At 41.3% G+C, this 27,194-nt stretch overlaps 1 protein-coding gene across 4 annotated transcripts in view; it reads left to right on the forward strand.

Moving 5' to 3' along the window:
- ITGB8 (integrin subunit beta 8) overlaps positions 1 to 27,194 on the forward strand; it is a 70,486-nt gene that overhangs the window by 24,744 nt on the left and 18,548 nt on the right. For all 4 annotated transcript variants that reach the window (XR_004644445.1, XM_034760590.1, XM_034760589.1 and 1 more), the window contains exons 3-9: positions 1,039 to 1,285; positions 3,823 to 3,988; positions 8,950 to 9,108; positions 14,900 to 14,995; positions 15,086 to 15,175; positions 22,399 to 22,533; positions 25,795 to 26,200. Coding sequence is in view for 3 of the 4 variants with exons in the window: in XM_034760590.1 (XP_034616481.1) it covers positions 1,039 to 1,285; positions 3,823 to 3,988; positions 8,950 to 9,108; positions 14,900 to 14,995; positions 15,086 to 15,175; positions 22,399 to 22,533; positions 25,795 to 26,200 (1,299 nt within the window). In the remaining variant the exon portion in view is untranslated. The remainder of the gene's footprint in view (positions 1 to 1,038; positions 1,286 to 3,822; positions 3,989 to 8,949; positions 9,109 to 14,899; positions 14,996 to 15,085; positions 15,176 to 22,398; positions 22,534 to 25,794; positions 26,201 to 27,194) is intronic.

Raw genomic sequence — 27,194 nt, forward strand, 5'->3', positions numbered from 1 at the left:
TGTTTAAGAGCCGGGCTGCCCGAGCGCTACCGGCTTCGGGCAGCCCCCGTGCCTCCGGACCCTGCGCTGCCTGAGCCCGGGAGGGGAAGTGCCTGGCTGGGGGCGCAGGGTCGGGAGGCATAGGGACTGCCCGAAGCCGGTAGCGCTCTGGCAGCCAGGCTTTGTTTAAGAGCCGGGCTGCCCGAGCGCTACCGGCTTCGGGCAGCCCCCGTGCCTCCGGACCCTGCGCTGCCTGAGCCCGGGAGGGGAAGTGCCTGGCTGGGGGCGCAGGGTCGGGAGGCATAGGGACTGCCCAAAGCCCGAGTGCTACCGGCTTCACGGTTTGCTGGGCAGCCTCCAGACCCTGCGCCCCCGGCTGGGTGCTTCCCCTCCCGGGCTCCAGCTGCGCTGGGGAAGCGCCGGCTGGGGGCGCAGGGTCTGGGGGCTGCCCGGCAAACCCTGAAGCCGGTAGCACTGGGGCAGCTCTTTCCCCCTGGCTGGGAGTGGAAGGGAGGAGGGGGCGGAGTTAGGGTGGGGAAGGGGCGGAGTTGGGGCGGGGCTAGGGGTGGGAAATGGGCGGGGCCAGGGCCCGTGGAGGGTCCTCTTTTTTTATTTATGAGATATGGTAACCCTAATATAATACCTATAGATTTAGACACACCCCTCATGGGGTTACAGACCCATTTGTTAGCCAAGTAAAATGGTACAGTTAGAAACTATCATCCTTGAAGTGATTGAAATTCTTTCAGTTTTTGAGTCCTGGTTCCTGTCTGGTATAATGCCAAATGGATTGTGTAATCAAGAATTTAAAAGATAATAGGAAAAGGCCCATTTTTAACAATAACCCATATAGGAGACCAGCTACATAAGTTTTATAACAGGACCTTTAAGATTTATTTTTGATGTACATTTAAAACCCTCTTTGACTTTTTTTAATTTATTTTTTCTGTTTGCCTGCAAATGTTTATAGTGCCTGAAACATTAAAGGTAAATTTGCAGTATTTTTAAAAGGGTACATTTGAAAATATGTAATACATTTGTTTGTTTCCTTTTAACCAGGAGGTAAAGCAAGCTTTATGTTAAAAGTCCATCCTCTAGAGAAGTATCCAGTGGACCTTTATTATTTAGTTGATGTCTCAGCTTCTATGCACAACAACATAGAAAAATTAAATTCTGTTGGATTTGATTTATCTAAAAAGATGGCAAATATTTCTCTTGATTTTCGACTTGGCTTTGGATCATATGTGGACAAGACTGTGTCACCCTATATTAGCATTCACCCAGAAAGAATCCATAATCAGTGCAGGTATGTAATCATGTGTGTTTATTTGGGTAATGCCAAGTGAGAAAAACTGTATGAATAAGAACTTAACTAACATGTTATGCTACATTATAATTTTTTTAAAACTTCACAGTGAGTCTTTCTCTTTGATATCAGCTTGGTTTCCCAGCAGTGTTCTCTTTCTTAAGAAAAAAAGGCTTCTTTCACGCAGTATTTGGTGATTATTTTAAAATTTCAGAACCGCTCAAGGCATATGTTTTGTATATTTTGCTTTTGTGTTTAAAACAGTCAGATATTGTGATTGATTATTTTGCATGTTTATTTTCTAGTTACAGTACTTTCAAAACTTGTGTGTTAAAATGCTTTCCTTTAAATTTTCCCTTTCATCCCTGTAATACATATTTCTCCCAGTCTATTTAACGAACAAAATAAGAACCTTTTGGGTTTGCTTCTGCCATTCTTACTTGGCTAAACCCTCATTTTCCCCAAGTGAGAAGTACAGGATTGGACCAATTATTTTTGCATGTCATAGACTTTATTCCTTGTATTCAACATGCATGTAAGGTGAGGGATCACTGGCCATAACCGCTACAGAACAAGACTCCACACAACAAATCCAAATACCCTTATATGTAAATCAGATTGTTTGTGAATAATTAATATTAAACTTTTTTACATCATATATACAGTAACTCCTCACTTAAAGTCGTCCTGGTTAACGTTGTTTCGTTATGTTGCTGATCAATTAGGGAACATGCTCGTTTAAAGTTGTGCAATGCTCCCTTCTAACTTCGTTTGGCAGCCACCTGCTTTGTCCACTGCTTGCAGGAAGAGCAGCCCGTTTTAACTAGCTGGTGGGGGCTTGGAACCAGGGTGGACTGACAGCCCCCCTATCAGCTGCCCACTCCCCTAAGTTCCTTGTGCAGCAGCTGCCCAGCAGGCTATCAATTGCCGGCAGTTCAGCAGTCCCTCCCCCCGCTGCCATGTGCTGCTCCTGTCCTCTGCCTTGGAGCTCCTGAGACTCCAGCTTGCTGTGCGGGAGGGAGGGGAGAAAGAGGGGGGCTAATGTCAGGGTGTCCGTCCCATCCCCGCTCCTGCACCCCACTTACCCCATCTTCCATAGAGCAGGGGGGACACACGATAGGGCTCAGGACAGAGGGAGCTTGCTGGCAGCAGCTGCGGTCTCAGCAAGCTGATCTAATTAACAAAGCAGTGTATTTAAGAGTAGGGTCAGCGTACTTAAAGGGGAAATGCACATCTCTCTCTCTCTCACACACAGAGTGTGTCTCTGTCTGCAATGCTGTCTCCCCTCCCTCCATTCTTGCTGCCTTGTAGAGTGTGAGAGTTAACCCTTGAGGGCTCAGCCAATTGCTAGTTCATCATTTAGCAGTAAGGCATTCCCTGGGAAATATCCCACCCTCTGACTCCTCCACCTCAACCAAGCTTCACAATCATCATCACTGTGTATCAGTATTAAATTGTTTGTTTAAAACTTATACTGTGTGTGTGTATATATATATATAGTCTTGTGTGTGTGTGTATATATGTCTTTTGTCTGTTGAAAAAAAATTCCCTGGAACCTAACCCCCTCATTTACATTAATTCTTATGGGGAAATTGGATTCGCTTAACATTGTTTCGCTTAGTCACATTTTTCAGGAACATAACTACAATGTTAAGTGAGGAATTACTGTACTTGTTGCTAGGTATTAGCTCTACTGTAAGGGCCTGAACCCAAGTCCATTTAAATCAATGGGCATCTTTTCTATTATTTCATGGGCTTTGGATCAGGAACTGTGTCTCTGAATCATTTAAGCACTTATGTAGGTGCCTCAGTCCCACTGAAGTCAATGCTTAACTGTGTTACAGAAAAAGGGCCTAATCTATGGGTTCTGGAATTAGCTCAGCTATCTCTTATTCAAAGCTTCCTTAACATAAAGTGATAAAAATTGTTTAACCTCTGAGAATTTGAGAACATAGTCTTCCATCTGTGTGGCTATGTAACTATTATTAATCTCAATGTGAGGTATATTCATATGTTTATGCCCTTTAGAGTTGATGGGTTTTTAGGTTTTGATTCTGTAGCTCATAGTCATGTGAAATTGTTACAGGATCTGGTCCTTAGTGTGTAGTATTTCTTTATCAGGACACAAAAAAATTAAATGTGAAGTCTAATTGTTCCCTTTCTTAGGGATTCCAAAGGGATAATGTTCTTTTTGAGGTTATACTGTCTCTTGCCGTATTTTGCTGTACATTAAATTCTATACTTCAGCATTGTTTATTTTTTGTTATGATTGCATGAGAGCAATTAGGATTGGGTATACTTTTCACATAACTAGAAGAAAAAAAACGTGCACTAATTCTTGTTCAACATAAACTAGAAATATTTCTAGTTCAAGCGAGTCTAATACAGATTCTTTTATAAATATATATATATATATATATTTTTTTTTTCCAAAATATCTATATTCACATGTTCCATAAAACCCATCTAGTACTGGAGTTATTAAAATTATTTGTAAATAATATAATATGTTGGGCTTGCTTTGTTTTCTCCTACAGTGATTATAAGTTAGATTGTATGCCACCTCATGGCTACATTCATGTGCTGTCTCTGACTGACAACATAGCAGAGTTCAAAAATGCAGTGAATAAACAAAAGATCTCTGGGAATATTGATACACCTGAAGGAGGGTTTGATGCTATGCTTCAGGCAGCTGTGTGCCAGGTAAGGAGATTTCTGAACAAAGAACTGAATGGCAGTTCAGCAACAGATCTGTATTTATCATTGTTTCTGTTCTCAATGATACTGAGCCATTTATAATATAATAATCATGCTCCTTAGCAACTTTATGCGTGACAGAGGCATGACATTTCCCCCCAGCCCCTTTCCAATCTCCAAGCTGTCATCAAGGCTCCCTGTGAATGTCCTCTTGCTGGAGGAGGACTGAGGAGAGGAATCCCTTTAAGTGCTGATAATTGATGTGGCTCTTGTATGGGGAAAAAAGGTTATGGAAAAATTAGGGCTGTTGATTAATCGCAGTTAACTCATGCAATTAACTCAAAAAAATTAATCATGATTACAGAAATATATCATGATTAATTGCCATTTTAATCACACTATTAAACAATAGAATACCAATTGAAATTTATTAAATATTATAGATGTTTTTCAACATTTTCAAATATATTAATTTCAAATACAACACAGAATACAAAGTGTACAGTGCTCACTTTACATTATTATTTTTATAACAAATCTTTGCATTGTACAAATGATCAACAAAAGAGAGAGTAGTATTTTTCAGTTCACCTCAGACAAGTATCGTAATGTGAAACAGGTAAACAAGTACCCTTTATTGTGAAAGTGCAACTTACAAATGTAGATTTTTTTTTTTGTTACGTAACTTCACTCAAAAACAAAACAATGTAAAACTTTAGAGCCTACAAGTCCACTCAGTCCTACTTCTTATTCAGCCACTTGCTAAGACAAACAAGTTTGTTTACATTTACGGGATATAATGCTGCTGGTTCCTTATTTACAGTGTCACCTGAAATTGAGAACAGACATTCACATGGCACTTTTGTAGCCGGCACTGCCAGTTATTTATGTGTTTACCAGATGTGATAAACATTCAGATGCCCCTTTATGCTTCAGCCACCATTCCGGAGGACATGCTTCCATGCTGATGACACTCGTTAAAAAAATAATGCATTAATTAAATTTTGATTGAACTCCTTGGGGAAGAATAGTATGCCTCCTTGTCTGTTTTACCCGCATTCTGTCATGTATTTCATGTTCTAGCAGTCTTGGATGATGACCCAGCACATGTTGTTCGTTTTAAGAACACTTTCACTGCAGATCTGACAAAACGCAAAGAAGGTACCAATGTGAGATTTCTAAAGATAGCTACAGCTCTCAACCCAAGGTTTAAGAATCTGAAGTGCCTTCCAAAATCTGAGAGGCACAAGGGGTGGAGCATGCTTTCAGAAGTCTTAAAAGAGCAACGCTCTGATACAGAAACTACAGACCATGAACCACCAAAAAAGAAAATCCACCTTCTGCTGGTGGCATCTGACTCAGATGATAAAAGTGAACATGCGTCGGTCTGCACTGCTTTGGATCGTTATCGAGCAGAACCCGTCATCAGCATGGACACATGTCCTCTGGAATGGTGGTTGAAGCATGAAGGGACATATGAATCATTAGCTTATCTGGCACATAAATATCTTGTGGCGCCGGCTACAACACTGCCATGGGAAATGCCTGTTCTCACTTTCAGGTGACATTGTAAATGAGAAGTGGGCAGTATTATCTCCTGTAAATGTGAACAGACTTGATTGTCTGGGTGACTGGCTGAACAAGAAGTAGGACTGAGTGGACTTGTAGGCTCTAAAGTTTTATGTTGTTTTATTTTTGAATGCAGTTTTTTTTGTACATAATTCTACATTTGTAAGTTCAACTTTCATGATAAAGAGATTGTGCTACAGTATTTGTTTTTGGTGAAATGAAAAATACTATTTTGTTTTTTACAGCACAAATATTTATAATAAAAATAAATATAAAGTGAACACTACACTTTTCTGTGTTGTAATTGAAATCAATATATTTGAAAATGTAGAAAACATACAAAAATATTTAAATAAATGGTATTCCATTATTGCTTAACAGTGTGATTAATCATGATTCATTTTGTTAATCATTTGACAGCCCTAGTAAAAATGGCACTTTCCTACTTAACATATTTGGTCCGTGTGTGTGTGATCCAATGCAAGTGTGCTGATTTCGGTAATAAAAATAAGTTTTACTGTGTCTTATTCCTGTTAGCACAGCAGAGTCAACACCGCAATGGGAGACAGAGCTGGGAGCAAGTTCTCCTGTATCAACAGAATCATTTACTAAGCTCCAACCAGTTGCATTTACACAAGTTATTAAAGGTGTAATTTAAAGTCAGGAGTTGAATGAGTGTAACTGGGGATCAGATTTGGCCTGAAAACTTTTATTATTGGTAATGGAAAATTCCAATCTTGATTCTCCTGTCACGGGTTGGATTTTCAGGGTTGGCAGTTAGAAACAACTAACTGTAAATATATAAACTGAACATATTTGATATTTTTAAATCAATGAGACACAATAATGATAAAATCCAATGTAACAGTTTTAGGCTCTTTAAAGAGCGGACCTGCTCTTCAGCTGACCAATGGAGGATCCCACTGAGCAATACAGAATCCTCCCTCTACCTTTGTTCTAAGGGCTGCATATGTGGTTTGAACTTTCTAAAATCCTCCATTTTAGAAAATATTTGAGTACTAAATTGTCATTGCCTTGTATGGTTTTAGCATACAGATGCATTTCAGTGTCAGTTCAATCTTGTAACGAGTTTGTACTTTAAGAAAACAAAAAAAACCCACCTTACTGCATGCCTACAGAAATATCTTCATACTCCTCGAAGTAGAAAAGAATGAGGAAATATCTACATGACACACAAAGTTCAGTGTCCATCCAGTCCTCTTGCTTTTTGCTTTGTCAAGCAATGCAATGCCTGTCCAGCTTAGCTGGTAGGACTTCTGGACAATGGTGCTGTTCACGTCAAGAGGATCAGGCTTCTTTTTCATGGATCTTCTCTTTTATCCATTTATACCTTTTCTTTTAGGACAGGGGAATGAGTTGAGAGAATAATCACACAAAAAACACCCCACCAAAAACAGATTAACTTTCGGCTTCTTTATATTAAAAAGATGAAGAGTGTAAAGCGGGAAAATAAACACAAAACATAGAAGTCCTGTTCACAGCTGCTACAAAAATAACTTTGAAGCACTGAAAAGCTTTCTTGCTTTTAAAGGTTGATCACTGGATACATTCCATACCTCTGACATTCAAGTTCGAAAGGGGTTATATGCTTCCAAAAATAATAGAATGGAAACATTCATGAGTATAGACAGTCCTTCCTGTTAATTGAATTGTGGACTAAAATGGATGAGAACAATGTGCATTTCATAACAACAAGTGTGAGCTGTAAGTTAATTAATACAAACTAATTTTTTCATAGAGCAGAACTTTCTAACTTGCTCTGAGTAGGAGACTCGTTGCCAATTACCATTTTTACAAATTAGAGAGTGAATGAAAAAATCTGAGAGGAAAAATAAAAGATACCATATCATGATACGTTCTCTGGTTACTTAATTTTTACAAGTGTAGTTTAGCTTAATTATTTAGGATAATACTTCACAGCCCACTCTTTTCCCATCCTACAACTCACCATCCTTTGGTCTGTGCTTCTCAGAGTCATAGCTAATAAGTTTTGTGCAGCTCCATGTGACATTTTATCCAGCTATGTAATGGACTCATTTGCATATGCCCGTAAACTTTATCTTACTGTTGACATACCCTGTCCCAAACAGTGGCAGGTTAGGACATGGAGCTGCACAAATTTTGACAGAGCAGGCACCACAGCACCCCTTTCCAGCTAGAAGGAGCCACAGGCCAGCTCTGCAGCCCAGCTGAATATATGCCTGGGTTGCCGAATGTCTGGGTGTCATACCTGATGCTGAACTTGATGTCATACATGATGCTGCCAGCAGCAGCGAGCGACCTGGCCCCAGCTAGCCCCACCTCTTCCCATCCCTGCTCTGCCTCCGCCCCCATTCCAACTCTTCCCCTAACCCCCCGCCTCTTTCCAGCTTCCACCCCTTCCCCGAGCAACGCTGGGAGCCGGCGGGGCAGAACAGGTTGGGGCCGGGTCGCTCACTGCTGCCAATGCCAGGCCCCCCGCTAGCCCCGAGGCCACCCTGGATCCTGTGTCTCCCTGAAGCATGGGGCCCCCCAAAGTGCGGGGCCTAGGGCGGTTGACCTGGTCCGTCCTATGGACTGGACGGCTCTGTTTGGATCCGTTCTGGGCACCACCAAAAATTACACAAACCTGGCGCCCATGATTGATAGTTGTGATTTTTTTTCATGTTAAATTTTGTTGAGTAGAATGGGTGCAATATCCTAACTGATGCTATGTTTTGTGTTCCTTTTGAGACGTGTAAGGAATTTACAAAAAAACAGTGTTTCTCTTATTTTGACTCTGGTATCATTAAGTATATTCAAAAATGTGTTGCATTCATTCAGAGAATTGCTTTGTGTGTTTCTTCTACATAGTGATCTCAAATCAAAGAATTTTACAAACACTGTGCAGTTGAGTTGATAGGTACTAACATCACAAATGGAATTTTGCAGTTGTGTTATACCAATACGTATATTGCACAACAAATATTTCGGACTCAATTTTTATGGGTGATGTCTCTTTTTTTAAAAAAAGGGAGGCGGGGGAGAGGAGACAAGTCAATGGAAAATAAATCCATCTGCTCCAAGATGGATTGAAACGAACAGAACTCACTTCTTGTGGACTTGCTAACCCTATGCCTCAAATCCTGCAAAGCATTTAAACATGTGCAGAACTTTGCTCACATAAGTACTTTGCAGGATCAGGATAAATACCCAGCCCCATATGTAAAGAATTAGTGCTTTAACTACTTCATCTGCCTTGAGTGTGTGCTTACACTCTCAGCTTCAGTGCTTATGTTTTGCTTTTAAGCAGTGCAGTACCTGAAAATAGACTTACATTGGACTTCCATAGACATATTTACCATTTATAGAATTAAAAGAGTTAAATTTCATTCTCATGCTTACTTTTTTTCTTTTAGAGCCATATTGGTTGGCGCAAAGAAGCAAAGCGATTACTTCTTGTGATGACAGATCAGACCTCTCATCTGGCCCTTGATAGTAAATTGGCCGGGATAGTAATTCCCAATGATGGAAATTGCCATCTGAAAGATAATGTGTACATCAAAGCTACAAGTATGGTAAGGTATATGTCATACTTTCTTACCTTTGGGAAGCCAATGCACTGTCAAATTTAAAAATCAAGATTTTAAATTGACACTAAACTGATGTGTCTACTTAAATTAGTAAAACATTAATATTTGCCTTAGTAAGCAGGATGTAGAACCAAGAACAAGTGTGATGGAAGTAAAATTATTGACATCCTTTCTATCGGATGTAAAATATTTCAGTAATCCATTTTGGTGGGGTCAGCAGTGTTCTGCAAAGCACAATATAATAAGGTATTTTTAGGAGGTAAGTTACTATCTGATAGATCTCCTGCATCTGTTGTATAGAATGTAAAAAGGAAGGAGGGAAATCATCATTTTGTTGCATTACTCTGCATGAGAATATGCTAGCAATTTGCAGGAGTCTTGCATTATATGCTAGAGACTCGTTCTAGTAAATCAAACAGTGCTGATAGTGCTTTCAGGTCAGAGAGGATGCTTTGTGGCATTGAAGGGAGTAGAGGATAGGGCCTTGTAGAAATCAGGCAAGGAAGATGATGTATAATTCAATCTTGGCACACTAAAAGGAGTCTTGTGCCAGAGGGGTTTAAAGAGTTAGCACGGTTTTAGATACATCTGAATTCCACACGTTTATATGGTTTATATATTTGTGCAAGAAATGCATCAAATACACTGGCATGCAATGATAACCTGTTTATATTCAGCAGGCTTATTTTAGCTTTCAAAAGTCTTCTTCAATAATGTATGAAAGATTCTATAGTTTTGGAAAGCAATTTTTCTCAGATTTGTAGGGTTTAGTGAAATTGCTTAATCTTAGTTCAGTTGGGAGAATAGGAATCACTGCCTAACTGATACATTACCATAAATAAGCAGATACCGGAAATATGAAATGACAGGTGGATCTTTGGTTTGTGCAGTGCTATTGCAACACAGCATCGTCCATGAGACAAACATTGCCAACAGGCAACTTTGCTGCCTCCAGGAGCTCACACTGTAAGACACACATTTAGCTGTAGTGTAAGATGGCAGTAGTCCCCACTAACTCAGTAGGAATTCCATCTATGTATGCCAAGGCTAACTTTGATCCCAAAAGCCCAGTGTACACAGGAATGGCACAATAGAGCTAACAGTGTGAATGTACAAAAGCAGTAGAATACCTTCCAGAACAGTGTGTGACATTGAAGCTGAAATGCTTCTCGGAACAAGTGGGTGTTTAGAAGCTTGGCAGACTGACTGGAAGGCTGTTTGGATTTCAGATTATCTAATGTTCTTTCATTAATTTACTCCTTCTGTCACCTTTTGTATTTCCCCTCGCTTATCAGGCTTCTTTATTCCCCTTCAACTAGCCTGTTTGGTTTCAGTATTGTTATACTGCTCCAATTATGTAAACAACTATTCCATTTAATCTGTTTCATGAAAGTAATCCACAGGAATCCCTTCATCAGAACGAAAGACTATATACTTGTGAGCTATAGTATCTTTTCAGTTCCACCGGTGTGTGACCCCTTTTACTTCAGAGGAGTTGCACTACTATAACAGAGGAGAATTTGTCTCTGTATATTAAACAATTGCGTTAAATATTGAACTTTTCTCTGGTGCCAAAGACTCTTCTGATGTTCTAGATAGTCTATCTGTTACAAAGCAAGTCCATTATTTTCTGTGTTGAGAATTTAGCTGAAATACTGAATACTTCAGTTTTCAACTGGAAACTGTCACCAGTAGAATACAAAACAAAAAATGAGCTACTCTATTAAGACAGGTTGGCTGCTGATTGCAGAAAGGGTTTTAAATGCTCTTTCTGAACTAAAGGCTTTTGGAGTCATACTCTTCTGTGCATGGATATTTCCAAATGGGGTCAAACCTCGCCCTGAGTTTTTTGTGGTGGAGTTTTTGTGGAATAGGCAGTAGGTTTAGCCTCCCAAAGCAAGTCATCAATGGATTTCCCACAGTGAGGCATGTTTTGATATAACTGCTCTGCTGACCCTCTTTCCAGTTTTGCCATTGGCTGATGCATGCAGACATGTGGGAAGTTGTGTAGCAGTAGACATGGGAAAGAGTTTCTCTACACTGTGGATCTTTCACAATATCAGACTTTTTGGAATAGATGTGATTCAGCAGCATAACGCTTATTCATGCAGGGCTGCTGTGCAGTTTCCTACACAAATCGCTGCTGTGTTTTTCTCTGTAGCTTTTCTCCATACAGAGTACATGACATGTCCAGTGGTCCCTGCCAGCCTGATCTTAGAGATGGAAAAGATCTAATACAGCGGTTCTCAAACTGTGGGTGAGGACTCTGTTTTAATGAGGTCGTCAGGGCTGGCGTTAGACTTGCTGGGGCCCAGGGCTGAAGCTGAAGCCCGAACCTCACCACCCGGGGCCAAAACTGAAGCCCAAGGGCTTCATCACTGGTCAGTGAGATCCCTGGGCAGTGAGGCCCAGGTTACAGGCTCCCCACCTGGGGCTAAAGCCCTTGGGCTTCAGATTTGCTCCCCCCCCACCGAAACACACCCGGAGCAGTGGGGCTCAGGCTTTGGCTTTCGTCTCCCCCGCCCCTGCCTGGGGTGGCGGGGCTCAAGAGATCTCAGGCTTCGGTCGCCTCTCCTGGGGTCATGTAGTAATTTTTGTTGTCAGAAGGGGGTTGCGGTGCAATGAAGTTTGAAAACCGCTGATCTAGTAGATCATTAGGTCCTCATTTGTGCACTACAGGCTGCTTCCCTGCCCTTTTAATAAATCAAATTAGTTGTGGCTTCTTCTAAGCATGACCAGAAAGGTGTTGGGAGAGATAGGGATTGATGCTGTTTATTGCTTATAGAACACCTGGACAGACTGATTAGTTAGGTGATTCTGGTTTTCTAATTACTATAGGAATAGGATTTTCAAGTCTTGTCTACCCTGTTTTTGATGGGGGGTTCCTTTTATTCTGCCTTAATTAAGGGACTGGAGGGACTCACTTTTTAATAAGATATTTTAAAATCTGGGGGGAAAAGTCCTCCTCCTCACCATTGATTAAGTTTTACTTTCTTGATACCTTTGATAATCCTACTTAGCCTGTAGTCACCTAGAGACCCTTCCAAGAAAAACAGACACAGACCTGACTTTCTAATAAAACAAGCAAAAACAAAAATAAAACTTTTCTGCTTTGGCGTAGAAAGAAGGCATGTCTGTTTTTCCTCTTTAAAAATACATCCTACAAAAGAAAAAGCCCTCACACCTATTTGTGTTTGGTTTTATTTTTCTCCCTTTATAGATCACTTTCCAACAATATTTTTACAAAGTGGAAGAACCATTTGCCATCAGGCTATATTCCTACTAGCCTCTAGAAATCAACTAGGGAATAATAGAAGAGAGTGTAATTGGTGTGTTTGTGTTTTCACTTAGCTGTGGAATTAAGAGGATTCCACTGTATTTACATACAAATACTTCCCTTTAAGACAGAAATTGTTTCCAGTTTTTTCCTTTGTTTCTTTGTGGCTTTTAAAGGTCGCCAAGAAAGCATGAGTGATGGGAGGAAAGAAGACTCTCCTTTTTTAATTAGAAATGTCCTTGGTTCACTCCCTCCCCTGAAATATTTAATATCTCTGATCATTATCTTCTAAACTCAAGAAAACAGTAGGTTGGAGTAGGGAAAGAGCAATGATGTAACTAAAACTAAACAGGCTATCTAAAAGGGGAGTACATTTTCTTGGCTAGTAGAGAGAAAAGATAAGATAAAATACATAAAACATAGTAAGATTCTTACAGGAAGCAGAATGGAGTCGATGACTAATCCTGTTGCCAGCTGTGCCTTGTTATGATATTGTAATATGTTTGTAATATAATAGAAAATTTGGTCTCTCTGGAATTTTCAGATGACTTTTTTTACTTTGGCCTTATTTTTTTTAAATAAGAAATAGGTTTTCAAAGTCATCTATAATTCTAATGATATTTTAATACATGACATAACAAATTTGGACATTACAATGAGTTAACATGAAAATATAGGTAACCTGTAGTTGCACTTATAAATTAACTAGCTGAGGCATAGACTTGGGACCCAATCCTACAAACTGTTACTTGCATAAGACTTCAGTGAGCCCCATCTAAGTAAGAGTTTGTGTCTTCAGGCCTAGGAGCCCACTCCTGCTCCCACAGAACTCGTTAAGAGCTTTTGCCATTGATATCAGACTTGCCGCTGGCTGACCTTGCTTGAATGTTTGTTCCTGCATTTGGACTACTGGGCTGGGCCTCACAAACTCAGAAATAGAGCTGAGTGAATAATTGATTTTTGAGTTCAGTGGTCAAACTAAAAAAAATTAGTTTATTTCGAACCACAGTAGATTTTTATTTATTCCCCCCCCCCCCCGAAAAAATCAGTTTTAGTTCAAAACTGTTTTGATCCTTTCAAAATTGTTTTCCTCATTTTTTTTTATTCAGCCCAAACTGAATTCAACCCAAAATTCATAAACTGCATTTCACCAGCTGAACTAAGCCTTGTCTACACTAGAGCATTTTGGTGTCGCAACTCTATAAAAAGCACCTTGCATCTACTCTCACAATTCCTCCTTTGGTAAATGGGCTTTCAGTCTGCTGTTGTGACTGCACTTGTTCTGAGTAAAGCTGAGCACAGTTTCACCCATTGTGTTTTGCTGCTGTGCCAATATAAACAGGAGCTGTTGCAGCTGCAATCGTACAGTTGGTCTTCCCATTGATATCCCATAGTGATCATAATAAATGACATCTCTACAACTTTCTCCCCTTCCCCCCATTCATACAGGCCAATCGTGCTGTTTGGGTGGTCCTGTCTTATAAAAGCACAGAGACCTATTATAAGTAGATTTTATTTCAGTTTTCTCATTAGTTTTTTCTACAATAGTCTATACAGTAGGAGTTTTGTGGAAATGCCACATGGGCTACCAAAATAACTTTTATTCCAAAGTTTGCTACAAATATTGCAAAAAAGTCACTTTCCATTGTTAGATCTGATTTCCTTGCTGGACTTAAGAGTTTGATCCAGCCAGTGTGTGTCTGCGTGAGTGGTGGGCCCCCAGGGGTGGTGCTAAATTAGTCTGGGGTGTGTGGGAGTGATGTGAATAGGAAGAAAGCAATGGTAGGGATGGGTCTATAACTCCTGTTATCTTACTCCAACAATGATGGGTAAGGTGCATGCTCCTGTGGTTGAATTATGAGCTTCCTCCCTTCCCGCCTTGATACAAGTGAAAGCAGCCGCATACTGGCACTAGCACAACTATTCTCTGCTTCCATGGCCACCTAATTTGTCAATAACAGGCATATGCAGCCTGCCTTTATAGAAACACCACCAAATGCCCCAACCTCTATGTCCTTACCACTTTCATCATCTTGAGTAGCATGTTGTCTTCTGGTGAACAAGGGAATGTAGAAGCTTGGTGCAAACAGAAGAAGGGAAAAAAACAATGAAAAAGAAGCTGAAAAATGAGATGAGATAGATGGGTAGTGGCAGGAGAAAACAGGCACAGAAAAATACAAGAAAGGTGTGGGGGAGGAAGGTTAATAGGCAACAACTGTGGTACCAGAGCCTGGCATCGGTGGATCAGGGCCCATAAAGCAATACAATGGAAGATGGTGTCTCTATCAAAAGGTTGGGAAGCATTGAACGAAATCCTGATTAATTCCCTGTACTTTCCCAGGAATCATATGTGTTTTAATTTATTTTTTGTTAAGTATTCAAAGTTTGGAATAACTCCCATGTATGTTTATTTTACTGCTCAGAGACCACAGAATGTGATTTAAATGGGTTTAGTCTACCAAAACTGAAGTCTTTTTTATAATTTATTTTATTTTTCAGGAACATCCATCGCTTGGGCAACTTTCTGAAAAACTGATAGACAACAACATCAATGTTATCTTTGCAGTTCAAGGAAACCAGTTTCACTGGTATAAGGTGTGATAAAAGTCATAATTGCAATTGATTTCTTTTTAAAAGTGCAATTTTAAGATTCTGATTGTGAATAAATTATTGCATTTTTCATAGGATCTTTTGCCTCTGTTGCCTGGTACTGTCGCAAGACAAATAGAATCAGAAGCAGCTAATCTCAATGATTTGGTGGTAGAAGCCTATCAGGTATGTTTCCCATGAAGATTATGTAATTTTTTTTTCTTGTTTGTGCAGTTTTCCTACATATAATAAACTACAGCCTAAAGCTGAGATTTTCAAAGGTGCCTAGGGAAGTTAGGTGCCAAACTCCTATTGAAAGTCAGTAGGAGTTGGGTGCCTGGCTCCTTTGAAATTCCTAGCATGAGGTCCATATCTGGTGAACATTGTAAGTGACCTAATCCTCTGATGGTTAAGATGAGTTCTCAGTTTATTGGTGCCTTCATTGCTCCTAACTGTCCCAGGGGATCTTTTGCACTGGTTGCCATGCTATTTCCTAGGAAGTGGTTTGTGGGTTTAGGTGCATTTTCTGTGTCTCCACCTTCCTTAATTGTTTTCTGTCACTTCTGCCTTCTCTAATTTTTTTCCTTTTTGGTCTCTCTTTATTTCTCCCTCTTAGTTTTATATTCTGTCTCTGTTCTCTCCTTTATCCTCTTCCTTTTTACCCATTTTGTTTTCCCATACATATGCTTTCTTTGTTAGCTGTTTTCCGCAAAACCGATATTACATAAAGGCTCAGAAATGTAATACAAAACTATAGACATTGCATCCGTGATATGGCTGTATATTGCAACATTTTTTAACTTGTAGGAGTTGGGAGTGTCTTATTTACTGATGTCCACTTGTGATATAGTCTTAAAGTAGGTTTTGCCGTACCAGGAAAACTGTGTTAAAATTGGACTTGCAAGGAGATCTCAGAGCATTTGCATCTTTTGTGTAAGAAAAAAGTTTTACAAACCATTGTCTTTTGAGGTTTGAGGATTGTCAAGGCATACCAAATAAGTCACTAAAGTATATCAGTGCACATTTAGCTTGCAGTGCTGTTAAAGACAGGCACTATGAAATAGCCAAAGACAGACAAAATAGGGGGAGTTGAATTGATACAAATCAGTTTATTTCAATGAATTTAATCTGTGTGTTATGTCTTCTCTCATAACGTTAACTTTGAAAGTTGATTTCCAGAAAACTTCCAAGGTTTGTGCTAAGCATCATTTGGTTAAGGCCACTGTCCTCTTTAGCATTCCATAGTATCAATGGATTATTTCTTGCTATGCAGTTTCTGACCAGTAACATGGCACATTTTTGTTAGTCATCAAATATCCTACCCCAATTTCTATAAGATACCCCTGGACAGATACGCAGTGAGAAGAAATGAAAATTTCACAATGCAATCTTTTTATTTCATTGAAGATTCTTTGGGACTTTCCTGCTCCATCCACCCACTCTCTCGTCCTGTTTTTTACTTCTCTAATATCCATTATTTCTCTTCTTCCTTCCTTCCTCTCTTCCTTGTGGATTTGGTACTTTCCGTTTTTAACATGGTTCTAGCATGTGTGCTACACAAATACATTGGGAACTGGCCTTGGATGTTTTGCCTTCCTGAAAGTAAATGTTTTAATATAAGAAAATAAATGTTAATGTTAGATAGTGGGCCTTTGGCACTTGTGTTCTAAGCAGGGAAATCTGTCGGCTTATTTATGGAAAACACTGCCTGAATTTCCTTGGCTAAAAAACCATAGATGAGTCACTAATTTTCAGAGGTCACAAAACATGTTTTCAGATTCGTGTAATTGATCTTCCTTTTATAACAGTGAAAATATCCAATTAAACAAATATTTAAAACCCACTAAAAAGGGGAAATTATACATACCACTTTTGTATAGATAGTAGTAGCTTTTATCAATCAGTTTTAATAAATCTGTAATAAGCCAAATACAAGCAATATTCCCTCTAAGATGAACAGTCAGACTCATTGCACAGTAGAGCAATTTTTGATGATGTTGGGTTTTTGTTTCATATGACGGTAGCACTCAAATGCCCCAGTCAGGATTGGCTAGTTGCCTCTTCATACCATCTGTGGTGAATAAATCAGTTAGTCTAATCCAGTAGCTTTTAGAATAACCTGAGGCTTGTCCTGAGAAAATTCTTCCTAAATAAATGCAAAATGTTAGAAGCGGAAATTGTCAAGCTAATTTGGAACCTTTCTTGCTAGATAACAATAGATGCATACTTGCTCTTTTATTTAAAGTGTGCTGTTAAGACAGCATTGTCGCTACAATAACCAGTTTTTGTTACACACAGTCATTAGAATATGTGTAAACTATGTAAAAACTGCAGGAAACTTGAATGTGGATACCCTAATCTTCTTCAAGTGCTTCCTCATGTCTATTCCAATATAGTTGCATGCACGTCATGTGCACCATCACTCGAAGTTTTTCCCCTAGTTGTATCCATCCAGTCGATTCTGGTACCCCCTGGAGTGGTGCCTTCATGGTGTAGTATATAGACACCTGCCGACCCTCCTCCTCCTCAGTTCCTTCTTTCCATCCATGACAGTCGCTGGAATGCTCTCGTTCTCTTGCTCTGTATGCAAATACTCCTTACTGGTTCTCTGTAAAATAGAGTGTAAATAGTTCAATTAGTCGGTAGTTAGCAAATAGTTAGATAAGATAGAGTATTTGTAAGCTCCTGCGCCACCGCACCTACCGCCACGGGCCCTGGGCATGCCTTGGTCTCAGAGATTCAAGTAGTGTGCAACATGCCACAACCCATGCCGGTAAGCAACCCGCATGATAGCTGCCTGGGAGAGAGCCACGTTCAGGATAAATGCCGAATCTGTAACAACTTTAAGCCCTGGACTAAGAAGAAGAGAGACAGTAGACTAAAATTTCTCTTAATGGAGGCAGCGCTTCGCCCTTAATCAAAACCCAACCCAGCTCCGAGCACTTCCTCTGTCAGAAGTGCCCTGGCCTCATTTACAGAGACTCAGCAAGACCCGGGATCCCTGGCACTGGTTATGCAGCACCAACACACTTCCCCGGCTGCCAAGAAGTCAACCCTCATGGTTGGGACTGCTCTCCATCACCAGTGCAGAAGTAAAAGACAAAGAAGTCGGACTGGGAACAATCCCCTCTGAGAAAAGCCACAGACAGAGTGAGACCTGTGCTGGGCCACTCTTACATGGGCAGCAACCAGGCTGTTGACTTCAGCCGTGGGAAGGGACCCGTCGACTCCGGTGCGCATGGACTCCCCACCTAGGGTGAACTATAGAGGTGACTCAGCCCTGGCCGTGTCAACTACGCCAAAAGCATATGAGGCAGTGAGAGGCCTTCTGTCCCTTCCAGCGCCTTCTCTGAGCCGAGGCCTGTCAGGGGCAGCCCCGATACTGTAGGAACCTGTCCCACAGAGGTAAATGCTTGTCTTGGGCAAGCCAACAATGATGGTGAGACATCGCCTGGCATCTCTCATCCTCTAGGGGCTCCACTCCTCACTGATTGCAGCCCCGGTGCTGGTCACAGTCCCGGCGCCGGTCACGACCCTGGCACTGCTCCCCATTGATGTGCTGATCGCGTTCCTGGAACAAATGACCATTGAGGCACCGCTCCTCAACGCGGTTTCACTTCATGGCACTGATGGGTACGGCACCGTCATGATCACTCAGGAGCGGGTCCTCAGGCTCCAAAATTGCTGGCAGGGTCTTATACCTCACTATAGAGCAGACATCAGGTGGACCTTGGGCATCCTGTGCCAGTGACCCAGGGGTTGGTCCAGCCAACCTGGGGTCCAGCCCTCATGAGGTCCAGAAAACAATTCAGGACTTGCTGTTTGAGGGAAATTTCCTCTTTTCAGATTAGATGGACGCCCATCTTCATAATCTGAAGGATTCCAGGATGACTCTGAAGTGGTTAGGACTTCACACACCGGCCCTGGCTCATAAACATTATAAGCCCCAACCTAAGAGTCGATTCTACCAGCCTTATCAACAGCAGAGGCAGGACTTCGGTCGGCGGAGTAACAAGGGCTTTAGGAGGAGGCATACACCTCATGCCCCTTCAACATCCACGTCTGTGCCCTCAAAACAACCAGCGGGGTCTAAGCAGTCCTTTTGAGGGTGAGCCCGAGGATGGCACACCAGACCAAAGCCTGGATATTACCTCTATGTTTGTGGACCATTTGTCCCATTTTTATTGTGCCTGGATCAACATCACTTCAGACCACTGGGTGCTCTGCAGGATAGAAGTGGGATATACCCTGCAGTTAATTTCTTCCCCTCCTTCCCATCCTCCCTCCCTGTCCCTCTTCAGGGACCCTGAGAATTCTGGCCCAGAAAGTACAGTCGCTCCTAAGGGTGGGAGCCATGGAAGTGATTCCTGTGGAGTTAAGAAGCAAAGGGTTTTACTCACACTACTTCCTGATCCCGAAGGTCAACAGGGATCTCAGACCCATCCTAGACAAGTTCATGAAGAAGTTGAAGTTCTGTATGGTTTTCCTGGCTTCTAATCTCCCTTCCCTAAGATCCAGGGGACTGGTTTGCTGCCCTGTCAGCAGCTCCACAAGTATTCATGACGTGCATGGCAGTGGTGGTGGCCTTTCTCAGGAGGCAAGGAGTGCACGTCTACCCTTACCTGGACAACTGGCTGATCAAAGGTTGGTTGAGAGATGTGGTGGAAGAGCATATGAACCTCGTACAGCCCACTTTCAGGAACCTGGGGCTCCTGATAAACGAGCACACGTCGACTTTCTCTTCTATTCAAAGGATAGAATTCATAGGAGCGGTTCTCGATTCAAACCAGGCCAGAGCCTCCTTGCCGGAGAACTGGTTCAGGGCCATCCAAGAGATCATAAACAGCCTGAAATCCTTTACCATCACCTGAGGCTCCTGGGACATATGGCCTCTTGTACCTACATGGTGCAGCATGCGCAGCTGAGACTGCGGCTTCTCCAAGCCTGGCTGGAATCGGGTGACCAGGCCATCACCCATTGTACAAGGTGATCACTGTTCCCTCACTCTCCAGTGGTGGCTGGACTGAGACACAGTGTGTGCCGGTATCTCCTTTACAAGGCCCACCCCTTTGATGTTGCTGGTCACTGACAATTCGGACGTGGGATGGGGAGCTCCCTTGGGGCCCCTCAGTACTCAGGGCCTCTGGACGCCAGAGGAATTAGCCCTACATATCAGTGTCAGGGAATTAAGAGTGGTGCACCTAGCCTGTCAGGCATTCTGTCACAACCTACATGGCAAATGCATGTCACAACCACAATGTTTTATATAAATAAACAGGAGGGGGGGCTCGCTCCTCTCCCCTGTGCCAGGAAGCGCTGAGGCTACGGGAGTACTGCACAGTCCACTCCATTTCCCTGGAAGCCTCCTATCTACCAGGCACTCAGAACAGGTTGACAGATCCTTCACCAATCATCACGAGTGGTCCATCTGACCAGACATCTTGAATGCAGTTTTCCAGAGGTCGGGGTTTCCCCAGGTGGAACTGTTTGCAACCAGATTTAACAGGAAATGCCCCCAGTCCTGCTTGTACCTGGGGCACAGCTCAGGCTCACTCTCAAATACCTTTCTCCTTCCCTGGAGAGGGAGGTTTCTCTACTCCTTTCCTCTCACGCTTATCCATAGGGTGTTACTCAAGGTAAGGAGGGACGAGGTGCACATAATCCTTATAGCACAGGCATGCCAGTCAGGCTTCCGGTGCTCCCGGACTTGATCGCCCAGGAGCACAGATGTATGCTCCACCCAAACCTGGAGTCCCTACACTTGTTGGCCTGGAAGCTCCATGGCTGAGTGAGACAGAAGAGGACTGCTCAGCACTGGTGCGAGCTGTCCTTATGGTTATCAGAAAGCAGTCAACTAGAGCGGCCTATTTGGCTACGTGGAAGAGGTTTATGCTGTGGTCACCGCAGAGAAAGATCCTACCTTTGGAGGCCCCACTGCCCGTTATCCTGCACTACCTGCTGTACTTGAAGAAAGAAGGTCTTGCGGTATCATCCATCAGGGTTCACTCAGTTGCAATCTTGGCCCCAGCAGTGAATGGACAGTCGGTATTTTCAAACCCGATCTGTGCTCAATACTTGAAGGTATTAGAGCGTTTGTATCCACAGGGGTGCCAACCTTTGCCTCCTTGGGACCTCATCTTGGTACTGTCAAGACTGATAGGGCCACCGTTCGAGCCAATGACAACATGCCCCTTGCTCTGCTTGTCCTGTAAGACAGTCTTCATGGTAGCCATTATTTTGGCCAAAAGAGTCGCAGAAATCCGGGCCCTCACCTTTGAACCACTGTATACAGTTCTCTTCAAAAACAAGGTCCAACTTCGACCACATCCATCCTTCCTTCCGAAAGTGGTCTCTTATTTTCACAGTATCCAGGACATTTTTCTTCCGGTATTCTATCCCAAGCCTCATGCTAATAGGCAAGAGCAGAGCTATGGTCTTTGGACGTTAAATGTGCACCTTTTTACATAGAAAAGGACCAAGCCGTTCCAGAAGACCACTCAGCTTTTTGTCGCTAACGCAGAGAGGATAAAGGAGAATCCTGTCTCGTCACAGATAATCTCTTCTTGGATCACATCCTGCATCCGCATGTGCTACGACCTAGCTTAAGTGTCACCTCCGTGCTTGCCAGCACACTCCACAAGATCACACTCTTCAGCGGCATTTGTGGCTTGAGTCCTGATCCTGGCTATCTGCAGGGTGGTGACCTGATCTTCTATCCACACATTCACCTCGCACTATGCCATCATTCAACGGGTCAGAAATTCTGCAGCTTTTGGTACAGCGCTCCTCCAGTCTGTGTCTCAGCGAAACTCCGATTCCACTACTTAACTGATTGCTTGGGAATCACCTATATTGGAATGGACATGAGCAAGCTATCAAAGAAGAAAAAACGGTTACTAACCTTTCTGTAACTGTTCTTCGAGATGTGTTGCTCATGACCATTCCGCAACCCACCCACCTACACCTCTGTTGGAGTTGCTGGCAAGAAGAAACTGAGGAGGCGGCAAGGCGGCAGATGAATATATACCGCGCCATGAAGGTGCCGCTCCAAGGGGCACCATAGTCAACGGTGCCACTAAGGAAAAAACTTCTGACGATGGTGCACCCTACACGCGCGCACCTATATTGTAATGGACATGAGCAATACATCTTGAAGAACAATAGTTACGGTAAGGTTAGTAACTGTGTTTTCTTTTTCAGGATTACTAGCTAACTGGTTGTATGTATTTGGAATATAATTGGCTCTTTATATGGAAAAAGAATGCTTTAATTCATTCCTTTATTCAAACAGATTGACTAGATTTATTCATTTCAGTTAAGTCCACTCAGTCAAGCATGCTCATGTTTTAGACGCTAATGTATATTATATGTTGAAATGCAATGTAACTAAAAATGGTTTTTCCTTACAGAAACTAATCTCTGAAGTGAAAATTCAGGTGGATAACCAGGTCCAAAATCTACACTTTAATATAACTGCAATCTGTCCTGACGGAAGTAGAAAAACAGGCATGGAAGGATGCAAAAATGTGGCCTATAATGAAGAAGTATGTTGAGTTTCTCAGTCGCAAAGGGATTGAGCTATTTATTATATTTTTCTTAGTTGTATGGTATCTTGTAGAGCTTTTTTAAAACTGAAAGTAGATTTCGGTGTTCTTGATCATCAACTCTCCACATTCTCCTTGGCATTATTTCTCCTGAACCGTATTTAAAATCAAAAGCTACTGTTTGTTCTCAGTGATCTCATGGAGATAAGGTTCAAAGCATTGTCAACCATCTAAATAATATTTATGAGGACCATTCCCCACAGCCCAGCACTGAATGTGCTCATGTTCTATATGAAAGGTCTCTTCAGCTGAAGAGCCTTACAGATATGCAAGGAGAAGAGAAGAGTCATTAGAGGCAGATTGACAACTGCTTGGCCATGGCTTGGGGCATTTTTTTTCTGCTTCTTTGTTTAAAAAGTGTGTCTTCAACACATGCCCAGAGATCCTGGTAATTGGTATATTGTGTAAATCAGATTAAAGTGTCAATTTATGTCCATCTGGAGCATTATGGATGTAATTGGTTCTATTTGTGTGTGCATTTATATCTTTATTCTATTGCTTAAATTGGCAAAGTAATTTATTTAATTCATTAAGAAGAGGTCTATGTTTTTTGAAGTGTAAGTTCAAGGAGTTCTGTTCCTGTTACCAAGTTTATGTAGCTTAGCTAAAGTCACTCATGTCTATGTATGTATGCAGTCACAAATCAGTGAATTTGCTGTGTGAAATTTAGAAATTACACCATGCTTTATACTTGTGTAGATTTTGTTTGCATGACTAGTTCCAGATGGGCTTGCTAGTTTTTTCCTTTAAGCTCAGCTACAATGTTCCCACCTATGTTTGTCATAGGTAGTATCATTGTAATTAGTTCTGTTGTCCTTTTAATAAAAAAAAAGCCATTTGATTGTAAAGGATAGCAAATGTGGTCCAAAACCAGCAGCAGCTGAAAATTAGCCTTCTTCAAGAGGTTAACTTCTTAACAGTAAATCTTCCTTTTAGTATTTGTTTACTTGGAGAATGCTTTTCCTTAACTCTCACATTCCTTTCATTGCACAATCCTCCTTTCTTTCTCCTCCTACCAAAACACAAAACTGTTCTATGATTTGGAAGATTCTGTGACCTCTTCAGGGTATAAGCACTTCAGCTTGTCTTTCTAGTAAGGCTGGTCATAATGTTTGGTGGTATTCATACTGTGTCCTAAAAGCATGTTACTCCTTTAAATGTTGTACAGTGGTGGCCCAGGATTTTAGGCTCATGCATCAAAAAAACACAGGAGAAAGACAATATACCATGTCCTGTTGCTTGGAGGCACAGCTTTTCTCTTTGTTATCCATGTACAAATCAGGTCTGAGGCTTTCTTCAGTCTGGTCCCAAGATAGAGGTAACTGCCAAACAAAGTCTGGCTTTCTCCAGGTGGGGGTCAGAGAGGTGGGGGCTGGGGGGAGAGAAGAAAAGGAGAAATAATAAGCAATTTTAGTTTCTTGTACTTAGTCCAACTTCTTGTGTAATACAATAGTCAGTTTCTTATTTTCGGTATCTGGGATTTGATTTGGAAGTCTACAGACCTAGTTACCTCCTTAGACTGGAGGAAACATTTCCTTCTTCCCTAATTCTTTTGCCACCCCTTCTTTCTGCTTATATTCCTGCTCTGATGAATATAGATGGGAGATTTCCCTTTCCAATCAGCAAGCTGATCAGCTTTTCAAAAGAGGCCCCTGTGCATGGTTGCCTTCACAGGCAGTACCCTACCAATGAAAAAGACAAGCACCAAATGTAAAGGTTTTAATACTCGGTTGACCCAACCCATGGGAAAATATTTACTGCCTTCAAAGTTTCCAAAGGCCATGGGTTTTAGTTCATCAGTGGGCTGGCATATCAAAGAAGATGCGTATACCATGACAGAAGGACCAGAAGAAAAAAGGACAGCTCTGCAGAAGTGATTTGCAGAACTACTACTACTGCCTTTAGCTCTCTACAGTTCTATGTTCTGGATCTGTCTGTCCTTCTCCTGCCCCCTGTTAGAATCTGGATAGCCACCAAGCGCTCCCATAGCCCTCTCTGCACCACAGGGCAAGAGTGGATGTGCCCTGGGCTCAGACTTCAGGCTGGTTCTTGTTGTTGTTTTTGTTACATTTGTATAAGATCCAGGGGGTTGGAGGGAGGTTTTTCCCACGCCTAACCATTTGAAAGTAGTGGGGATATATTGTTGAAGATTCCTTGGAGGATGGTCTACTCCATCATCCCCTCCAGCTGGCTTTTTTGTCCGGTGGAAGAAGGTTTGATGAGTCCCTGGTTTCTGTTTGCTTATAGCGGGAATGAGTTGGCAGCCAGAAAGATTTCACTCTGTGCAGTCCTTACTTTTTTCCTTGCTCATTTATAAGTCATGAAGGGAAGAACCTACCCATGCACTCATTAAGCTGCCAGCAACACACAGTGTTAAGGGTCCTAGTGATCTCATAGTTTGCATATTGGAAACTAAGTGTATGTAGTCCACAAGTAGCAGAGGTCATGCCTGGCCAATCCAAGGTATTCATGCAGAAGTCCTAAAAACCAGATCAGGTCTCCAAAGGAAACATACATGTGGTATAATTCCGATTGCATAGTGAACCTTCAAATATTTACTATTTGAACTTTGTTTTATTTGCTGAGCTAGTGTTGGTGAAATGCCAAAAAGTATAAGTGGTGTTACAGGTTTAACAGTGCAATAGGCATGAATATGTTGTTCAAACAAATACTTTTATTTTTGTCTTAAAGTGACACAAAGGTTATCAATATGTTAACTCACTGATGTTAGGCTACTCCGAAAGGTTGATACATTTGTATTGGCATAAATTGTAAACTCTTCATGGCAGGGACGTGTCTGTTGTACGGTGCAGAATTCCGATTCTGATCAAGGTTTCTAGGGGCTGTCATAATGTAAATAATAACAAGACAAGGAAATTTCTAACATCACTGTCAGAAGTTAGAAATAGAACAGCTACCTTTGCAAATTCTGTATTCCTTTGTTTAAATCTGCATTCTGCAGATCATTTTCAACATGAAATGTAGGCTGCTGTTGGTCTTGTACTATTGGGTTTCACTATGCTTGTTACTTTTGTCATTACTAAAATATGATGCATTCATCAATTGCTACTGTGTCTTCAGTCTTATTGCTTGGTAAGTATTACAAGTGGTATGATTTCTTGTTTAATTTATGATAGAATGTTGAAACAATTTACAGGAAATAATTACTACATTATAAATGCAGTATTTATTTTTTCTTAGGTGCTTTTTAATGTATCAGTTGCAATGAAAGGATGTGGTATAACTGAAGGAAGAAAATATGTGATAATCAAACCTATTGGTTTCAATGAAACCACCATAATTAATATATATAAAAACTGTGCCTGTCAGTGTGAGGACAGTGCAAGGCACAAAAGAATATGTGTCGATGAAACTTTTCTCGATGGTGAAAGGACCAATTGCGAAGACACTAACTGTAGTTCCAGTGAAGATACATTTCCTTTTGAGAGATGTAAGTTGCACCCGGACCAGCCCATCTGCAGTGGTCAAGGAGACTGCATAGGTGGAAGATGTCTCTGTCACAAAACCAGGCTGGGCAAAGTGTATGGCAAATACTGTGAAATGGATGACTTTTCTTGCCCGTATTACCATGGAAACCTGTGTGCTGGTAAGCTACCAAATTTAAGTGTGTTTTTGCTGAACCGTGTGTTTATATACAGTATGTAGTCTAACAATAATGAATATGGTTGTCAAACACTAAATGTTTCATTAAGTTAATTTATTTATTTTTAAAATCTGGTAGAGTGTCTGTAGCTCTGGAGACTGAAGTCTTCTGTTAACTACAGGTGGTCTCAAAATCTCCTAAACTTTTGAGATTGTTTGAGTCCAGGGTTTTGGTTCAGACAATCTCTAAATTCAAGAATTTCAAGACTAAACTCGTACATCTTTTTCCAGAGAGAGCTTATCCCTGATACCAGTATTGTTATTTCTGTAAAAGAAGAGAAGCAACTTCTACATATGAATCTGTGTGAACACCACCAAACTTTGGGAAATATCTTTCTGGATCTGGATCTGATTTTGTGTCTCAGGCTCATCTCTGGTTATATTATGACATGAATTCCAAAGAAGATGCAAGTGCATAGCACAGTATAACTACAAGTCACCCCAAATTAATGCCATCAGACCTTAGGTTGATCTTCAATTTCGTATGCTAACAAACAGACTAAAGTAGCTCAAAACAACCAAGCAAAAAACAAGACAATGTGAGCAGAATGAAACCAAATGAGCTCTTGATTTGGTACTTGAGACCTTCATTCCATTCTTGGGGTGAAATTCTGTTCGCAAAGAAGTGTGAAAATGAAAATGTTGCCTGAGGCAGGAGTGTGACATGAATGCCAAAACACCATACAACAGAAGCAAAGATGCAGACTGTACCCAGTACCATTGTTATCTGTCAGCCAAAATTATTTTCTCTTTCTCAATGGAAGTAAAATTTAAATGTTTATTTTTTTTTAATTTTAAAATAACTTAATATGTAAATATATTTTTTGTAGTCCTCACTGTTCAATTAAATGCATCCATGTATTTAATTTCACTTCACTGTATAGTGCCCAACCTGTGCATTGATGGTCAAACTTAGGTCACATTTACAGTAGTGCAAA

The sequence above is a fragment of the Trachemys scripta genome, chromosome 2, assembly GCF_013100865.1.
Source record: "Trachemys scripta elegans isolate TJP31775 chromosome 2, CAS_Tse_1.0, whole genome shotgun sequence".
In the NCBI taxonomy this organism is placed as follows: Eukaryota; Metazoa; Chordata; order Testudines; family Emydidae; genus Trachemys; species Trachemys scripta.